The following is a 20,060-nucleotide window of genomic DNA, read 5'->3' on the forward strand; positions in this document are numbered from 1 at the left end:
TCCAATACAGAAAAGTCCAAGTGCAGGGATGCGTAATTGAAAATCAGGCCCACGGTGACTGTCAGTGTCTCTGGCTTTCGTGCACCTGGGAAATACAATCGAAGTAAAGACAAACCTCATCTCTAACCAAACTGGGTACGGCTGAAGGGCCTTATCTGGAAGCGACAGGAGTTGAAATGCCCTGGAGGCATCTCTCTCTGTCAGCTGCAGCAGAGAATCGACCAGGGTGGCTCTCACTGTGCCCCTGAAAGCCGAGTGCAAGGTGCACAGGGAGGGAGAAACATCTGCAGGCTCAAGGGCAGGATGAACTGGAAATAGCAGGGTGCAGGAAGGAGTGCGGAGTAGGAGAGACAGGAGCACATTGGGGCAATGCGGAAACAGAACCAAAGAGGCTGGGGACAGCATGCTGGGGGGTGAAAGTATGGCAGTGAGAGAACCGGGAACAGAGCCACAGATGGGATGGGAGCAGGAGCATGGCGTCTCAGTTCCTTTCAAAGCTTTATGCGGAGGCTTTTCAGAGCTGCCCAGGGAAAAATGATGGCCAGTTCCTATTAAAATGAACGGGAACCAGGGGTTGAAACTCCCCAGGCAGCTTTGAAAATCTCAGCTTTATTGTCTACATTGATGAAGACCCCTTGCAATTAAAATGCTGAGCAGGCCTGTGCACACCGGCTGCCCAAACCTGGCTTGCACTCTGCTGCAGCCTAAGCTGGGACCCAGAGACGGAGCCAGCCCTCGCCTCAAACTACTCTGACAGAGGGAACAATGCAGAGGGGGAAGGAAGCTGCAGCAGGAAGCCCTGCCTTTCAGAGGCGGCTCCGGCAGGAATGACTGGTTCTTATCACAGCAGAGCCTGCATCCCGAGCCACAGCTGCACTGATCCTGTGCAACTGCCGTAACATAACCCAGCCAGGCACCTTCAGGAGAAGGGAAGGGGAGAGACTTTGAGGTGGTGGGACGAAGTGTACCATGATACCCCATTGCCTGGATGGGAGGCTGCGATTGGGGTCACTGGGGCAGACATCCCCAGACTCTAGTCCCTGTGGGAGGATTTTTTGATCCAGGTTCTCCGATTTTCTCCACATCCAACTTCCTGAGTACTCCCAACACACCTCCTGCCTGCACTCTGCCCTACAACAATAGAGCCCTGCTTCTTTCAGTTTTCACCCAAAACTGTTAGCAGAGATCGGATGACTAACATCAGTGTGAGGCTAAAATAGGGAAAGAGCAAGTTGAGAATTACTTAGACAAAGTTAGATGTCTTCAGGTTAGCAGGGCCTTGTGAAATACATCCTAGAATACTTAAGGAACTGGCTGAAGAGATCTCTGAGCCGGTAGAGATGATCTCTGAGAACACGTAGAGGACAGGAGAGATCCTAGAAGACTGGAAAAGGGCAAATATAGTATCTATCTATTAAAAGGGGAATAAGGACAACCCAAGGAATTATAGACCAGTCAGCTTTACTTTGGTGCCAAAAGATAATGGATAAAGATAATGGATAATCAAAATATCACTTTGTAAGCACCTAGAAGATAATACGGTGATAAGTAACAGGAACAAATCATGACCAAACAACCTAATATCCTTCTCTGGTGGGGTTACAAGCCTTGTGGATAGGAGGGAAGCAGTAGATGTGATAGATCTCAACTTTAGTAAGGCTTTTGATACTGTCTCACATGACCTTCTCTTAAACAAACTAGAAAAATATAGTCTAGATGAAAATACTATAAGTTTCCAACTAGCTGGAAAACCATATTCATTTGTCAAGCTGGAAGGACATAGCGAGTGGGTTCTGTGCTATGTCTGGTTCTATCTATTCAGTATCTTCATAAATGATTTGGATAATGGCATAGAGAGTACATTTATAAAAAGTTTGTGGACTGTATCAAGCTGGGAAGGGTTGCAAGCACTTTGGAGGACAGGATTAGAATTCAAAATGATCTTGACAAACTTGAGGAATGGTCAGACATAAATAGGATGAAATTCAACAAGGACAAATGCAAAGTACTCCACTTAGGAAGGAAAAATAAATTGCACAACTACAAAATGGGAAATGATTGCCTAATAAAGAGTACTGCAGAAAAGGATGCGGGGCTTATAGTGGATCACAAACGAAATATGAGTCAACGATGTAATACTGCTGCTGCTGCTGCAAAAAAAAAAGCAAACGTCATTCTGGGATGTATTACCAGGAGTGTTGTAAGCAAAACATGTGAAGTAATTCTTCCATTCTACTCAACACTTTTAAGGCCTCAACTGGAGTACTGTGTCCAGTTCTGGGCACCACACTTTGGGAAAGATGTGGACAAATTGGAGAAAGTCCAGAGGACAGCTACAACTATGATTAAAGGTCTAGAAAACATGGCCTGTGCGGAAAGACTGAAAAAACTGGGTTTGATTACTCTGGAAAAGAGATGACTGAGGGGGGCCATGATAATGGTCTTCAAGTACATAAAAGGTTGTTATAAAGAGGAGGGGGATAAATTGTTCTCCTGAACCACTGAGGGCTGGACAAGAAGTAATGGGCTTAAATTGCAGCAACGGAGAGTTAGACTGTCGGAAAAGCTTCCTAACAGTCAGGGTTGTTAAGCACTGGAACAAGCTATCTAGGGAGGCTGTGGAATCTCCACCACTGAAGGTTTTTAAGAACAGATTAGACCAACATTTGTCAGGGATGGGCTAGATAATACTTAGCCCTGCTCAGTCCAGGGGACAGGACACCCTGGCAACTGCTGTGTGTGTGGTTTGTGAACAGCTTTTTAACTACCTGCAGAACCATCAGGGGAGCTAGCACACAGTTAATGGTAGCACATTAGGTTCTGGCTTGTTGTGTTATTATTTCAGCAACAGGTTGTTGGAGTTGAAAAAATAGAAACTAGTTAGGAAGGAAGGATGGCCCAGTGGTTAGGGCATGACCCTAGGACGCTCGGGCCGTGAGTCAGTTCCCAGCTCTGATTCCCTGCACGACCTTGTGCAAGTCACTTAGCCTCTCTGTGCCTCAGTTCCCCACCTATACAAAAGGCAGGACAAAGACTGTGAGGTGCTCGTAAGAACTTTAGATAGATAGCTGCTTAGTAGTGTAGGACCAGAAATAGTCACAGGCTCTGCATGTTTGCAACAGCCTGATGATAAATCTGCCATCTACTCTAGGCCATCCAGCACGGTAAATAGATATGGATTTCAGCACAGCCCATATCTGGCATAGCAGAGGAGCTAATGGTTAGGGGGCCTTTCCGTTCTGTATCACTGACTCGCGTCGAGCACAGGGGAATAGTGAAGTGAGTTTGCTGTGTCTCAGTCAGACTGGTGCCTCCTTCACAAAAGCCGCCATCAGAAGTGGCAACCAAGCAAGGTTTGAACAGGCTGTGGAGCAGGCCTGATCTCTACGGATCAGGGGCAAAGGACATGGGTGAAGGCACAGCAAGGGAAGCTTGTGTTGTATCTGCTGGAGAAGGGACTTGAGTTCCCCACTGAACACTGCAGGCCTTATGTCCCTCTTGCTTACACCTTTCCATCTCCACTGACTTCTGTAGACCTGCTCCGGCTTTGCACAGGGCACGAGTGAGAGAAGAATCGGACCCAGAGATTCCAGAAAGTGATGCGTCAGTGTCAGATGTTTTCTGAGAGCTGAGCAGCCAGGTTGGCCAAACCAGCTAGGGGAGGGTTTGAGCATTCCTGGCGTCTACTGCATTTTAATGAAGGGACGGGGAAAAAAGATCAGAAACAATGTGGCTTTGTTCATGGGCCTTCCTCCAATGTCTTTCCAGGAGACCTGTGAGATACAGCAGAGCATTCCCACCACAGCTCATTAGGAACTTCAGAGTGTGTGTGTGTGTGTGTGGTGGGGAGCATCTTTGCTCTACAGTTACCCAAAACATGCTGTTCCCTGCCAAGAGAAGACAGCCCATAGCAAAGATGAGCTATGTCATTGCAAAATGAGTGGAAAGATTCACAGCGATGAGCAGACTATGTAGATTAGACAGCTGAAAAAAGGATTTATTTGTATTACACTAGCATTATCATGCCTGGGCTGAGATCGGATCTCCATGGTGCTAGGTGCTGTACATATGCATAATAAGAGACAGTCCCTGTCTTGAAGAGTTCACAATCTAAACAGACAAAGGGTAGGAGAAAGAAAATATTATAACCCATTTTATAGATGGGGAATTGAGGCACGGAAAGGGATGAAGTGACTTGCCCAAGGGTACACAGGAAATGAGTCTGTGGCACAGCCAGGATTGGAATCCCACTCTCCTGAGGTCCAGCTCGGTGCCTTAACCACAAGACCATCCTTCCTCCCTCCTGAAGTGGAGTTGACATCAGACAGTCTCTTGTGCCTGTGCAAAGTTTTCAACATTGCCTTTCTCTGCCACCCGCTGCAATCAGTTTGTGCTTTGCACAAAAGGATGAGAGAGGAATCTGCCTTCTCTCTTTGTAACCATACACCAGATCCCTAAAAAAAAAAAGCCCAGGAGGAGCCTGCAGATGACAAGTCAGGAACATTATTTCCTCATCTGATGTAAATTACTTTTTCAGAGGGAGGCTGCTTCTCGTTAAGGCTCATTGTATACAAAGGAAGACGATTTTTCTGCTGACGAGGACAGTGTTGGGATAAAAAGCCCAAGGGCTGAGGAGGAGAATTTGCAGTTCGTCTTGGTCCCTTAGCTCGGAGGCTGGCATGGGTTCGCCAGTTCTCAGCTGGCAGAGCTTTCCCCTCAAGGCTGGCTAAACTCCCCTTGGAGACAGGCATTTCCAGCAAGCCCCTGCAGCTGCGATAGCAATCACCAGAAGAGATTTTTATATAGGTCATATATATATATATATATAAATATATATAAAAGGTTAGGTAAATATGACTATTTCAAATATATGGTATGCACACACCCCTCTCTAAAACACACACCCACTAATAGATACTGGGCTTATTCCTCAGCCAGGCATGAGCTTGGTGCAGAAGGAAAGCAGGGGAAAGGTGACTCTAAACTGAAGGGCTGCTTTAGAGGACTGGAGCATTCTGCCAGCCGGATGAGGCTTGCTGGAGCACAGCCTCATCCCTTTCCCAATCGTAATCATGCCCTTTATGCAGGGGGCAGGGAATGGAACCGCCCGGGAGTTTCCCCTACACAAGAAGACTTCGCAGCTGCCCCTTTAGGGCCTCATTCTGTGTCCAGTCCAGTTGATAGGAAAGCTCCCGATGACTTTGTTGAAGTATATCAGCTTCTTAGGGAAGCTTGTTCTGGCTTATTGTATGTAATTACCAGGAGATACTTTATTTGCCTATACACCCATGTAATGTATGTTAGAACTATCGGATTTTGCATCCAGAGAATGCCTTTTGTCCTAAGGAGCTTTACAGAGAGATTATAGAATCACAGAAGATTAGGGATGGAAGGAAACTCAGGAGTTCAGCTAGTCCAACCCCCTGCTCAAAGCAGGACCAACCCCGACTAAATCAATTATCTACAGAAAAAGACTTCCTCCACCTATGAAATGCAGCAACCTCTGGGGAGGAGGCAATGTAAAAAAGCCAGAAGGGGAAACTTGTACCAGGGCAAACGGCTGCAATTACAAAAAGCAGCAGGCCATCTTGCAGCAGACTCAGTAGTACTCAGCTCCACCACCTGGGAAGGGTGAAAGGCTGGGACCTAAAAGCTGTGGTTTCAGGGCGTCTAGTAATACCAAACCTGAGACTTTGCTCTCTAAGCCATTTACATACACTTCCCTCCATTACTGCAGAGAAAGCCAGCCTGCGGTTCCCGTACTCCCTGCCAAGGCGACAGAGGAGCAGGAAACAGCCTGAGACTAGAAAGCTTTTATTGCTTTCCATGCTGGAAAGCAAACTGATCTGGGCAGTTTATTCCCTTGGATCTGGTCTCCTGTATGCTCCAAGTCATCCTCTGCTGAGGACTCCATGCGGTTTAAAAGTCTGTTCAGTGACAGCCCAGCCAGGATAATATGGGGTTTTCCCGTGCCAGCTCACATTCTCAGTCCTCATTTCTAGGCCACAAGCTCTGAAGAGGCAAAATGAAAGCCACCTTTCAGGTCCCACTAACTAGGAGTAACTCAGCCGCAGAGAGACTGACAAGTAGGGTGACTTCAGTCACTGGCCAGTCAGCACCTCCCTGTCCCCGAGTGTCCTTGTCTCACTAGGCGCTTGGAACACACGGGACCAAAAATGACAGTTAGCAAATTAAAAAGCCAAAGTGAGGGACCCCAGATGGCTGAATGGCAAGGAGCCTTCCACCTCATTGTTAGAGACCAAAGGCAGTTTGGTGGCCCATGTGAGAGCAAGAATCTAATTCCCAGAGGATACATGTCCACAGCACAATAACTAGCCACTGGCAACCCCCCCACCTCCCAAGGACAGAATGGGCCACGGAGACTGAGCCAATTCCCTTCCCTCCTAGATGTGGGCCCACCAGGACAGACACGTCAGCAGGGCAGCATGGGGAATCTTTCAATCACACTTGTCCTGTGGATACACAGAGGATGCCTGTCACCATGGCACCTTTCCCCATAGGATTATTTATTATCTGTATTGCTGTAGCACCTAGGAAACCTAGTCATGGACCAAGCTGCACTTTTGTCTGACATTTTTCCGCTTCCCAACTAGCAGGATTGGGGTTTTCATCATAAAAACAAAACATTTTCTGCAGGAAAATTTGGCAACAGCAAACATTTTTCAAAACTCCCCTCCCTCTCCCAGATCCAAATTTCTTTTTACCCTTTTCAGCTGGCCCCAGCTGGCAGCTTTTTGCCAGCCACTTAAAAATAAATACCAGAAATTAAGCTCTTGACTTGATTGCCTGCCCGAGCCATTTCGCTGAGTATCATCATGATTTTTATTAGTATCTCAAGAGCTCTTCTTGGCCGCTCTCTAATTTTCTCCAAACATCATCTCCCCTGCGCATGGGATCCATAGGAGTTACTTATACCCTGCAGCCAGAGAATAAGACTCCTGCCTTTCTTGGCAGGAGAGACCCCAGTGATGCGGGAGGCAGGGAATGGACTGATCCAGGGGGGGCGTTCACATAAACCCAGCTGTTGCACAGCACCAGTCCATTCAGGAGACGCACTGCCCCGGGGGAAGTGGGAGGGGCTGGGCCCCAGAACAACAACGGGGCTCGTCATGTGAATGTGCAAAGGAGCATGAAAGGAAGGACAGATGAAAGAGGGGAGAGCGGAAGGTGTTTGGGGGCACCCCTTTTTCTGCCCCTAGCACAGCAAAGCTTCGACAGCTCTCTTCCACCCACAGCTCCCTCAGACACCGGGGGTGTTCTGGGTGCACCAGGGATGAGGGACCAGGGCAGACTGGTTGAGGTCCCTGCGTGCGGCCAGCTGGCCACCGCTCGCTCACTCACTTTTGCAGGAACTCCTCCAGGCCGCAGAGCTTGAGCACAAAGTCGTCCACGTCAATGCCGAGCAGCTCGTCGTGCGTGTAGCACAACGTCTGGTAAATGAGCAGGTCCACCGTGGAGGAGCCTGTGGGGTTGGAGAAGGAACAAACCCAGCAGGGTGAGCCTCAGGCCATGACTCCCTGGGGCTCCCCATCCCACCCACTTCTCTCCGAACAGTGACCGAGACTCAGTGCCCCTCAGTCGCTTCCCCCAATCCCAGTCTGGAGTTGGAGTCAGACAAGGAGCTGCACACAGCCTCCACGGTGCTCCCGGCCCAGGGCCCCATCCCTGCCTGGCAAGACAACGCGCAGCCTCTAAACCACGTGGCTAGCCACCACCTAGGGCCAGCAAAGTCAACGGAGACACTCCTGTTAACTTCAGTGGGCTTTGGATCAGGCCTGTAATTTAAGGCTTATCCTGCTTTAGTTGTATCCAGGCAACCGCATCCAAAACGAGGACCTGAGACCGCACTGCACACGCAGTGATGGAGTGTGAAAATGAGCTGAGACATCTGCACCTGGATCTCAACCCCTCTCTGGCCTTCTCGGATGCAGTGTTTGGGGCAGCCCATTACAGGGGGACACAGAGAAATTCAGAACCAAGGTTTAGACCAGACCCATCTCTAGCACACATCCACCCATAGGGGCCGCACAGGCACTCTCTCCTCTGGGAGAGGAGCCATTGTCAGTGGGATCACCTCTGTCCCAGAGGAGCTGGAAGATGAATTTGCAGGATGATGGAGAAGACAACCACCACTTTAGCCGCTAACGGCAGCCATCTTAGCCCCCTTGTTGCTGTGGGGACTGGAGGAGGTGTGAGTTTCTCACAGCACGAGGACACCTTGTTCACAGGTGGACATGGGGGCAGGAGAGCACCACGCTTGCCCCCCCACGAGGGGACTTACAGTCACAGGTGAAAGTGAGCGGTTCCTGCACGCTGTCGCACACCACCGTCACCTTCAAGCTGACGCCGTGGCCCAGGTGCTCAGGGCTGAGGTTGACAGCACTCCAGACAAAGCCGGTGAGGGAGTAGTCCTTAGTGCTGTAGCCAGATCTCAAGCTGCAGGCGCAAGGTGAGGGGACAAGAAGAGGAGTTAGAGATCCCTGCCCCATCCGGCACCCATCCCACACTGTCCCTCACTGCATGGTATTCTCCTCCCCTTCCCCTCTCCCCCTTTCCATAGAGGCAGGAGAGGACTCTGTCCTGGCCTCTTCTCCGCCCTTTTCGTCCTAGCTCCAAGTGATCTCCTCTGCTCACATGGCCGACACCAGCTAGCCACCCCTCATGCCTGGAACGTCCTCTCAGAACTCATCTGCAATGCCACCTCCCACTCCGGACCTCAGGCCGCAACCCCTATGGGAGATCGCCAGTTAGCCATGGCTAGGCAGGTGGCCAGCAGAGGATACCGACTTGAATCCATTTAATAGACAGCAGGCCTCTGTTTGCTTGCTTTGGTGCATTCATTTCGCCTATGTCAGGAAACCATCCACCTAAGAGAGTCCTAATGGAGCCTGATCCTAGTTCCCCCTGATCCTAGTTCCCCCTACCGCTTCCCCATCCTTCCTTCACCTACATGTAGCAATGTCCCTTGTTAGAGAGGCGAGCCCTGACTTTTAAGAAGATATTTACCATCTCGCCAGGCGGACCCTCTCTAAAGCTCTCCCAGCCCAAGAGAGTTGAGCAGAGCGGAGAGTGGCATCCTGATGTTGTCTCCTTGAATGCCCCATTTATAGCTTTCAAACCCCGACAGGGCCCCATCCCCACTCTCCTCCCTGGAGCCGCTTTGCATGGAATTGTGCCAAAGATTCTCATCACAGCCTCATACAAATGGGCCTGTCATCTCCTCACTCACACCCTGGGAATGACCCTTCCCCAGCACTACAAACATCGGAGACAACAAAGAGCATGTTTCCCTTCTCCCAAGATTAATTAAGACAGAGTAATTAAATCCCCATGGCATTTCAGCCACCAGTGCACCGAAGGACTTCTGAGTTATGGCTGTGTGCTGCAGGACAGGCTGCTTAAGGGGAGAGCCCAGAAAGGCAGCTTGAACACGTCTCCCCCCGGCCCGGGTACTTACACATCCAGCATGTGGCAGAAAGCAGCCACCTCTTCGTCCTTTTCCTCGGACACTTCAAACAGCTCATAGCCATTGGCTAAGGGGTGCAGTCGGGAGGCAACCTGACACGGAAAGAGAGCAAGAGAAGCAGAGATAGTAGCAACAAGCTTCACGCAATCAGCAGCCAATGGAGTGGAAAGGCTCCAATTTCCCACTCCACTGAGCCCATTTCCTAGTTACGGTGGGATGCTGCCTACTGCCTCTCCCCCACAACACACACAGGCAATGTCTTCACTGCCATCTAACCTCGAGTTGGATGACCAAGACATAGTTCTTCTCCCTTTAGCTAACTTGACAGAACACGACCACGCCGGAGAACAGCCCTCGAGCTCTGCTCTCCTGCCGTCATGCCCCAAACCCCACAGGCACGGGGTACGAATCCCACGTTCATAGCACCACAACTGAGGTGAGGGGGGATTTGATAGCAGCCTTCAACTACCTGAAGGGGGGTTCCAAAGAGGATGGAGTGAGGCTGTTCTCAGTGGTGGCAGATGACGGAACAAGGAGCAATGGTCTCAAGTTGCAGTGGGGGAGGTCTAGGTTGAATATTAGGAAAAACTTTTTCTCTAGGAGGCTGGTGAGTCACCTACATCACCCCAAATGCCCTCAAGCCCTGGGCTCGGCTTGTCACCTCAGGTATAAGCATACGAAGTACACGGTTCTCCCCACGCCGTGTGCCAGCACAGCAAATGCTACGAGTAGTTCACAATTATTTTCATCTTCGTGGTAATACAAAGACAGAGATGGAGAAGAGAATCAGAGTCACAGCAACTAGAGATAGCAAAGCTCTGGTAGCTCCTGACTGGCCAGTGTAGGACAGTTCTTTATGGTGCGTTTTCTGGCCCACTGGCTAGTCCTAGATTCACAAAGTCCAACTTCCTGCTTAGCACAGGCCAGAGAACTTCTCCCAAACAATTCCTTTTGAACTACAGCAGATCTTTTTGTCTCCTTGTAAAAAAGGCAAACAATGAGGCTTTCACCGCTTTCCTCGTGGTGACTATTCCATGGTCCCATATTAGGATTTGTACTATAGTAAAGCCAAGCAGCCCCAACTAAGATCAGAGTCCCTTTATGCTACATACACAGAGTCAGAGACATACACAGCTTTCAAGATCTTATCATCTAAATAGACAAGCTGGGTGAACAGAGGCAAAGGGACTTGCCCAGGGTCATGCAGTAAGCCAGTGGCAGAGGCAGGAATAGACTACAAATAGCCCAGTGCCCTACCCGCACCACACATCCTCTCAGTAGAAATAAAGCACATCCAAACAAAACGCTAACGAAGAAACTTCCTGGTGCTTAGAACAATGAAATGAGATGAACATCCCCAAAGGGTTTCGGTGCCAGCAGGGGCCCCCATTCCCCACCACCTGTTTAAAATCTCTCTTCCCCTCCCTCCTGAATGCCAGCTGGATAGGCAGCAGCCCGCAGAGCGCCATATTCAGTCTAGCGCCGTGCATGCATGTGCCTGCCCGGGTCTCAGAGCCTTGCTCGCTCCTTCTGAGCAAACAATGGTCCCACTGTCAGAGCAATTAACCCCAGCACAGCTCACGGGAGGGAGAGAAAGGGAGAAAACCCAACAGCCACTAAAGACAATTTTAATGCTTTTTCATAATGAGTTTCTGGCACTGATTAAACAGAGAATGACTTACATAACCCCCACCAGCCGCCCACAGCTGCATCTTTCACTGACCGAGGAGAGGGGGGTCCTGCAGGACTTAGCAGGGAAGGCAACTTCACTTGTATGTATACCCCTCTGGTCCTGGAAGCATGATCCTCTGCATCACATCCGAGACGGATTCCCCCCCCCTCCCAACACACCCGTTCCCTGAATAGCTGCTGATACCATGGGCTGGGGTGTGGAGAGGATATCTCCAGTCACAGAGTCTTGGGAAGGAATGTGCTGCAGCCCCCTTTCCAGCAGGAGTCCAGCTAGGACAGCATTGGGAAGGGCCTGAGAATATGTATTTGTAAAGGGGTTGGCAGGGGAAGAAAGCAAGCTTGAAACCAAAGGGTAATTTGGAGCCCTCCACTCCTAGCCGGAAAGTTGTCACACTACTGCTTAGAGGGAGACTGCAGTCTCTTTCCTGAGGATCTTGTGACATTTTACTAGCTCTTAGCATCACTGCCAAGAAGAGCAGATAGAACAGTCAGGGCTGGTGACGCAGATTCTGTCTGACCGGGGCAGGCTTTTGCAGGACCCACATTTAGCTTGGACTTTCCCCTGGACCTTATAAATAGCACAAACTGTTGTACTCTCCAGGGCCGCACTTCAAGGAAACATGTCAACCCAGGTGTCACAACCGGCCACCAATCAGCAGCCACGTACAAGCAGGCCAAAGTGATTTAAGTTCAGGGTTTCAAAAGGCAAAGAAGCTTTGTTTGTTGAGGTAGCAATCACAATCGATAGGGGTAGAATCCCAAATGATCCTGGGCAGATTTTAAACGGCATTGTAGCTCTGAGTGCTAGAGACCTACAGCTGAGTCTTACAATCAAGGTCCTGAACAGGGGTGGACAATGGCCAATCAAGACCCCATGGCAATTTTGCAACAGGAAGGATTTTAGCATTCGGAGATCTTGTGATGAAAGGTTTAATTAACACCAGTACAGTGTACCTGTTGGAGGGAAGAGGCGGTGCAGATGTGGGGAAAGGGCTCCCAGAACCCATGAGTGTCCCCCTAGACCAGTGCTTCTCAACCTGTGATGTGCGGAGCACTTTGCTGACGGTCTGCAAGGACCCAGCTGATCACAAGATGCTGGCTCCTCTTCCTTCTCTTCAGCTGCCAGAAGTACAGGAAACACTTGCCCCAAAACTGCTTTCAAATGCCAGCAATGGCTGTTGTAGCCCCAGGGTGATTATGCAAGTGCGAAGGGCAGAGGAGAAGGTCTGCGTGATGGCAAACGGGACAGGAGGGACTCATGAGATCAGCTCTTGGTTTAGCTGCGATTCGATTCACAACAGGGAAGAGTTTGAGAAGCCTTTGCCCCAGCCCCACAGATTCACTTGTTGGCTGTGGCCATGCCTACGGTGGCACAGTGAGGCTCAGACGTGGCCTTAGCTGAGAAAGGAGAGAGATAATCGGTGCTTGGAAAGAGGGGGATGTGCGCGAGGTTGCTGATCACAACCAGCTGCTGACGGGGCTGTCACAGGATTTGCATTTCTTCCCCCCAGCTGTCTCAAGAGGCTGATTTCCTCACTCTGATCTATCCTCCCTAAGGGTTAAGACCACAGCCTCGTGATCCACCTCTTGGGTGATATGTTTTCAGGAAAGGGATCTTACTGACATCCCCCGGGAATGGGGCCTGAGCCAATGCACAGACATGCTTGATAAAGATGCGTAAACAACATTGGACAACACAGAAGGAAACCTACACGGAGCTAGGAAAACTGAGGACAGGGAGCCAGAGCAAAGCCAGTTTCCCTACAGTAGTCAGGAGACAAAGAGAGGGGAGCGAGAGACACATGCAGAGATTTATTTGCATGCAGAGAAAAGCATGAGGCGCTCAGGCTGTCTGTGTGCAAGGCCACATCCCAGCTCCTCCGGTATGCATCACTTCCCTGGCTCTTTCGTCTCTCCTGCCTTTCATCTACTCCTTTGCAATCTAGTCTAGACCTTCCTCCAGCAGCTGGCCTGGCCTTAGCTTTGCACAGTGCTAGTTCACAGACAGGCCATGAGCCCTGCCCTGCAGAGCCAGCACCTCCTTCCCCCATTGACCCCCTTGCAAATGGAGTGCTATCAAATGCCTGCACCCCTTGGACTCCTCTCCATCTCCTGCCCTGCCTCATGGCCCTGCGGTTTGGGGATCTACTCGCCAGATCTCACTTCTGTGGTGCTCTCCCTGGTTCTTCGGGCGAGGCCTCCCTCGCACACCCGGACGTGGCCCGGCACTCCTCTCAAATGGTGGTGGTGGGAGGGGTGAGAGTCCTCTATGCGTGTTTCTACACTGCACACTAAGCTGCCTACACACAAATCAGTCTGGCTATCATCAGCAAGCACTCAGGACCCGGGTCCTTGGACCCTGCTAGGGGGTGAATCAGAGCCTGAGTCCCGCTGAGACTTGGGTCCAAGCCCTGTTATTTTGCAGTGTGGATCCAGGTCAAGCCACAGATACGAGACAGAAGGTCTGCAGGGTGCGGGTATGGACGCACTAGCACGGTGGCGAGACGCGGGTCCAGCAATTGTCAACCCAGCTTTACAGTGCAGTGTGGACTCTCAAACGTGGGCTTGGAAACATCGAGGCCACCAGCCTGGGTCCCACAGACCCAGGTTCACAATGCAGTGAAGACAGTCCTAGAAGGCTGCTAATGGCGGTGTACCTCACTCCCCACTGAATCCTAGAGCTCAAGCTTAAGGAAGAGCAGTTGTGAATGGGTAGGCGCAGCCGAGGATTGGGGTGGGGGCTAGGGGAATTTCACTCCTGCTTCTCTCAGTCCAGCCTCTAAGGAGATAACCAAAAGCCTCTTACCGGATCCACTGAGATCCTGCGGTTCTTGTTGGGCACCACGTTCTTCCGGTTGCCGAACTTAGAGGCGTAGGTCCTGGGAGGGACCTGCGGTGGCATGGTCTTGCTCCGAGCCACTGGCTTTCCAGTGGTCTCCTTCTCAAAGATGCTCCTGCCTTCCTTCCAGCCCCAGGTGGACTCCCTCAGCAGCTCCGTGTCATAGGTGGACTTCAGGTTGAGGCGAGTGATGGCGTCATTGATGCCGTCGTAGTCCATGGCACCGTAGGGGTCCTCCTCCGAGATCCTGCGTCCCAGCAGCTTCCCGTCGGCCAGCTCGTGGGCCGAGGAGAACATGTTGATGTCTTTGGGCTGGGGCCCTTTGTGGGAGAGCGGGGGGTCTTTAAGGGAAGAGTGGTTCACCTCAGAGGAGCTCCAGATGGAGATGCGAGGGGGCAACGGGGGAGGGGAGAGCTTCTTGGGGGAGCCATCTTGGCACGAAGTCCCATTGAGTGGCTCGCTGAGGAAGTCTTCCTCTGAGCCGTCGAAGATGTACAGGTAGTCACTGGCGAGAGGGCCCTTCAGCCACGGCTGGCTCTCTGGCTCAGAGGGTGGGACGGATGAGGTAGAGTTGTTGGTGCCAGGCGTGCTGGAGCTCCCTTGGACTGAGAGGGAGTTGTAGTTGAGGGTGGGGTCTGAGCCAGAGAGACCGCGCATTATTTTGATGCCGGGGCAGTTGTTCTTGACTGCGGGTTTGCTGTAATCCAGAGCAGGGTCATCCCAGGAAATGAGGGGCCGGTCAGTGTTCTGCTTGGCCTGACTCTCCTCCTTGTCCTGCCTCAGGCGGGACAGCGCGTCGTACTCCATCTGCAGGGCTTCAGCCAGAGCCAGCTCCTTCTGGCTGATCCCCACCGACTCCAAAGACTTCCAGTGCTCTCCATTGCCTCGGGTCGCAGACATCTCTCAGGGGAACAAGTGCCAGGGACCAGCTGCTACTTCCTGCTGGGCTCAGGGGTTAGGAACAAAGACATACTGCACCACCAGTGACCTGCAGGGGAGAGCAACAAAGACAGGGTCAGCGTCCCAGCACACCGGCTACTGCTTCACTGAAGGCTTGGTTGTAATAAGGACCTTACATATATATAGTGCCTGGCTTTCAGAAGGACTGGGCACCCACAAGTTTGATTAAAGACAATGGGCGAGTCAAATACCCAGCACTTCTGGAAATCAAGCCCCAGTAAGTCTTGGAACTATAGCATTCACCTGCCCTGTGGCTGTATGGGAATTAAGCAGAATCTCAGCGTTACTCAGTGACACTCACTTCCCCGGGCATCCCAAAGTGCTGTCAAAATTAACCGCTTCCACAAACCGGTGTGGTGGTTCTGGAGGGAGGGATTGCCGAGTGGAGGAGAATCCTTGAATGAAACAGCCTAACGCATCCTAACCTGCGAACACTGTGGCTTCAGAACTCTGACTCAGACAGAAGTAGTATTGGTTATCCACGGCAAATGGATTTCCACCTACTCCACAAGCTCTTTGGGGCGGGATCTGTCTGTCACTCCACACAGTGCTGCGCGCAATGTGGCTCTGATCTCAGGCTGTGTGTTTTTACACTGAGATATCTCTCTCGACGTAAAATCCCAGTGAGGACAAGGCACAGGCAGCTTTTATCTCGATGAAGATAACGGAGGCCAACTCCATCTGGAGGGTATAGGGGTGACCTCGACTAGCTACATCGAGGTAAAAACTACCAATGCCCTGGTCTCCGTTACTTCAGTGTAAAAACATACCTGTTTTGCAGTGAAGACATAGCCTTACTTCGCCCCCATGCGCTCCCTCCATACAAGTAATAATAAAACGGCTGAGTAGAAGCGACCTGAGCATCTCAGATGATCACGGCGAGCCTGCATTTACACAAACCCACTGCAGTGGAAGGGGCACATAACAAGGCCACAGGAGATTCTGGGATGGCAGGGTTTCTCTTACTCAGTGTGAACAATGAACAACATGGGCCTGAATTTCCTCTGCATCAGCCTTTACGACAGTAGCTGTACACTGCTACCAGGTCACGATGACCGCCCAGGGAATCAGGTCCTGTAACTTTAGATTTGACCTAAACCCTTTGGCCTGGGGAAATCTCATGGCTGAGACTGTTCAAAACCACCAACAGGATTTGGACAGTCAGTTCCCGATTGTATTAATGGGAACTGGGCATCCACTGTTTTTAAGGGGAGGTAGAATAATCTCAGCTCCTTGGCTTCGTATTGCTGAAATACACCTAGCACACCGGAGGTGCTCTATGTTAACCAAGAATAATCGAAGTGTAGGCTGCTCCCAAATATGCTGAGCAGTTTCCACGATGCAGCCCCCGGATTGTGGAGCCTTGAAAACACAATTTACTTTCCAAAGTTCAGATATGAAAGAAGGAAACAAAAGAGAGAGAGAGAGAGAGAGAGAGAGAGAGAGAGAGAGAGAGAAAAGTCAGATTCAAACCACCTTCCTGCTTCTTGGTCTCAGCCCAAAACATCTAAACCACAATAACCACAGAACTCTAGAGCACGGCGCCAGATTCCTCTAACTGATCTGGTGCCCTGGAACTCCGCTTTCAGAAATGCAAACTGCTGATGTCTCTGCCGGCCAACACGATGTTGCTCAGAGGAAGGACATTTCACCTCCTCTTCCCTTCTTAGCAAAATAAATAACTAAATGGATGTTAAACAGGAGAATGGAGCGAGACCAAAACCTCAGGAGACACAGGCATCAGGCTTTTTTAATCCCTGGAGCTGATGGCCAGCTCCGCATTTTCACTCTCCTCTTGATCTTTATAAGGGGAAAGGCGGAGGATCATTCACAGAGACACTGCTATGAAATAGAGCTGTTCTTTATCCACAAGCTCACAGCTCTGCAAAGAACAGCATTTGCGAGTGGGTGAATACATTTTTGAAAAGGGAGAGTTGGGTATTTTCCCCTTATCCTGATTTCAGGGGTATGGGAAGAATTAGATAATGAGAGAGATTATAATTGAGAGAGAGAGAGAGAGCATGCGTGCACCCACACAACTTCTACTGGATGGAATCAGAGATGCTAAATTGTGAGTCATAAGCCCTCTATTGCTGCTAACTAACAGAGATTCTCCTTTTGCGGAAGCAATAGGGGCCTGTACTTTTGGAGCAGGTCGGAGTTCTGCCCCCACTGCTTCCATGAAGCTCAGGTATACAGTACATGGACAATGAGGACCTGTTACACTATAGTGCCATGGGTTATATGATTCCGTGTCACTGAATGCTCAGAGCCCCTGAATGAGTCATTTCAGCTAGTAAAATCCATGCATATCTTACGTCCTTCAGTGCTGGGATGCCATATGGTTAACCATCGCTTTCACGGCTGTGTGCCAGTGAGTCACAGGATGGTTGTTCCACACCCCACCCAATGGAACTGGATGTTTGGACGGTAACTTGGGATGGGCACGTTCCGATGGGTGATCATTCCCCTGTGTGTCACCCTGTCTCTGCCACCCCCGCACAGTTCTGTGGATATGTCGATGGGAACCACTGGAAGGTGCAGGTGCTCATTATGAGAGGACACCTGCCAGTCATTCAAAAAGAGAACTCATCCCTGACCATTTTGGAGACAGACAGACAGGCAGCCCTCTTATTGCAATGTGCACATCAGAAGCATGGGAACAATACTGAGTTTTCATTCTACTTCACTATAATCCAGGTTTTACTATGTCCTATTTCTCCTGCATATAAACTGGCCCAATGTACCACCACAGCAATGAGTTTCATTTTGGGGAGGGGGTTTCTAATTAGCCCAGCATAAAGGGAACATAGCAGCTACAGCTTCCCCAGCCGGAAGCCCAGCGGGTCCTCATCTCCAAATCCATGTTTCCGTGGTATGGAGGACACTTTCTCAGGACAAGATACCCCATACGGTTGATGTTTTGCTCCCTTTGTCTCCGCAGGGTCATGAGGAAAAATCTCCATGAAAATCGCATGGCAGCATAGTTCATTAAAGTCAAATACAGGAGGCTCCGCTTCCAAAGATTGTCGGCGGCCAAAGGCCTGTTCCATGCCTGTGCACACAAAAGTGGACACGCAGTTCCACGCACACATCCGGCGACCGGGCAGGCAAGTAGGGCAATAGGACCCGAGCCATGTGCATGTGCGATCTTGCTAATTGCATGCACAGTTCGTGCATCTGGGCCTCTGCTTTCCATTGCTGAAAATGTGGCCTGCCCTCTGAAATAGAAGAGGGTCAGTGTCGTGCGGTCACAGTGTCAGTTTGTTTCAGGAGGACGGGGTTTCTAGAAGAAATAGAGGCCCGATTCTCCTTTCGCTTCCAGTCGGTGTAACTCCATTTACTGCAGTGGAGCTATTCCTGATTGACTGCCGTGTGAGTAAGAAGACATTCAGGCTCAAGGGATTCAGCATTCCAGGGCAGGATTCCTCTCTCAACGAGAGAGGGGCCCGCTCCCTAGTTTGCTCCCCCACTATAGTCAACCAGAGCTCCAGGCACAAACGTTAACAGCCTGTGTCGAGCATCTGCATTGCAATGCCGTCTGCACTGGAAATAAAGTGACCATCATTCTGTGAGTGCCAAGCTCCAAGCACATGTATATGAGGCAGTAAAACAGCGCCGTTCCCTCTGCCCAGAGAAACCTGGCCAGCTAGCGATTTACAGCAATGAGAAGAGGGGAGCAAACATCAGCAGGAGACAAAGCCAACGAAAAATATAAAACAGAGACTGCAATGATCTCACACCCTGCTCAGACCACATGGGTGGGTGGCATCAGACGAGGAGGGCGAGGTTAGGAGAGGTCTTCCTCTGGACGCCCCAGCGCAGCAGTGAAGTCACATCTTGGAAATACTCCCCTTAGTGTTCCTGAAAAGCAACCAGTGGTGGAAATGGGGCTGTGCTAAGGCGGGGGGACGGGGGGGAATCTGCCAAACCAGCTACCATAGGCCCAAGGTATCAGGGATGCTTTGGAGCTATCTGGGGACATTAGCTGAATTTCAGGCACGGCAAATTCTCCAGTCAGGGAGACTGGAATGAAGAGAGTTGCAGAAAAGAAAGTGGGATGCGGAGGAGGAGGGTGGGGTGCAGGGACCTTTCCTGGTGGTAATTCAGTGTTGTCTGTGCTGTCCTATGAGGCAGGCGGGTGCACTGGGATGAGACAGAAGAGAAAGGGAGGAGAAGAGCTTTAAAGATGGAGAGAGAAAGCAAAGACAAGAACGAACATGTGCACACTCCGAGGTAAAACACATACACACACCCACACATACACACCCTCCTTTCCCCTTCCTGGACCCTGCTCCTCAGCGCCTTGCGGCTGGCATAGGCAAGGGAAAGCAGCGTCTGGCCCCTGTGCCTAAGCCTTCTCTGGGTGGCAGGCAAGGCTGCCCTGTCCCCACAAGATCCCTTGCTGCGGTTAGCGATGCCTTGGCAGGGTTTCCGTGAGTTATTGGTGGCCTGCCGGCACTGCGCTGCGGGCTGGGCTGACCCCGGCTTGGCCGGGTTTCCCTGAGGCCTAAACAAAGGAAAGCCACATACACACAACCACAGCACGAGAGGCTCCCCGGGACTGGCGTTCGCAGGTCACGCCTATGGTGAGGAAAGCCTTGTGCTGAGGTTGCTGAAGGGCATCATTTATCTAGCGCGCAGGTACTGCAATCCTCCCCAACACACGGGGCCTGTCCCACGCGGCTCAGCCCTGCCCTGGAAGGACCCCCGCAAGGTGCCAGGGAGGAGTTCAGTCTCCACAGCCCGCCCAGGCTTTGGCGCCTCTGCTGAGACGCTGAGGTTGGGTTTTGTGAGGTGGACGCCGGTCCACCAGGAACTAGAGCAAGGCTTGTCCCGCTCACTCCATACACAGCCACCGACAGCCCTCAGAGGGGAATGACTTTTGGTCACCGCCAATCTGCACTTGATTCAGACCAGGGACCAAAGGACTGACGGGCTCCAGATCCCTTCCCCAGCCCCCCGAGGAGCCAGGGCTCTATATCCCCTTCCCACCCAGCCCCCTCCAACCAGCCAGAACGAGCTAATCTTCAGGCAGCAACAGCCATTTCTTTCAGCCAGCATTAATGCAGTGGAACTGAA

The 20,060-nt window shown here is 51.0% G+C and overlaps 1 protein-coding gene across 1 annotated transcript in view; it reads right to left on the bottom strand.

Annotated features, from left to right (window-relative positions):
* The window catches only part of PIK3C2B (phosphatidylinositol-4-phosphate 3-kinase catalytic subunit type 2 beta), a 69,077-nt gene that overhangs the window by 32,926 nt on the left and 16,091 nt on the right, over window positions 1-20,060 (bottom strand). Inside the window, exons 2-5 of the mRNA XM_067531869.1 lie at window positions 13,986-15,006; window positions 9,479-9,579; window positions 8,303-8,457; window positions 7,363-7,483 (exon numbers count right to left, since the gene is read on the bottom strand). Coding sequence (XP_067387970.1) covers window positions 7,363-7,483; window positions 8,303-8,457; window positions 9,479-9,579; window positions 13,986-14,918 — 1,310 coding nt within the window. The 5' untranslated portion in view covers window positions 14,919-15,006. The remainder of the gene's footprint in view (window positions 1-7,362; window positions 7,484-8,302; window positions 8,458-9,478; window positions 9,580-13,985; window positions 15,007-20,060) is intronic.

The sequence above is a fragment of the Emydura macquarii genome, unplaced genomic scaffold (genome assembly GCF_026122565.2).
Source record: "Emydura macquarii macquarii isolate MOO-44397 ecotype Brisbane River unplaced genomic scaffold, CSIRO-AGI_Emac_v2 contig_3220, whole genome shotgun sequence".
In the NCBI taxonomy this organism is placed as follows: Eukaryota; Metazoa; Chordata; order Testudines; family Chelidae; genus Emydura; species Emydura macquarii.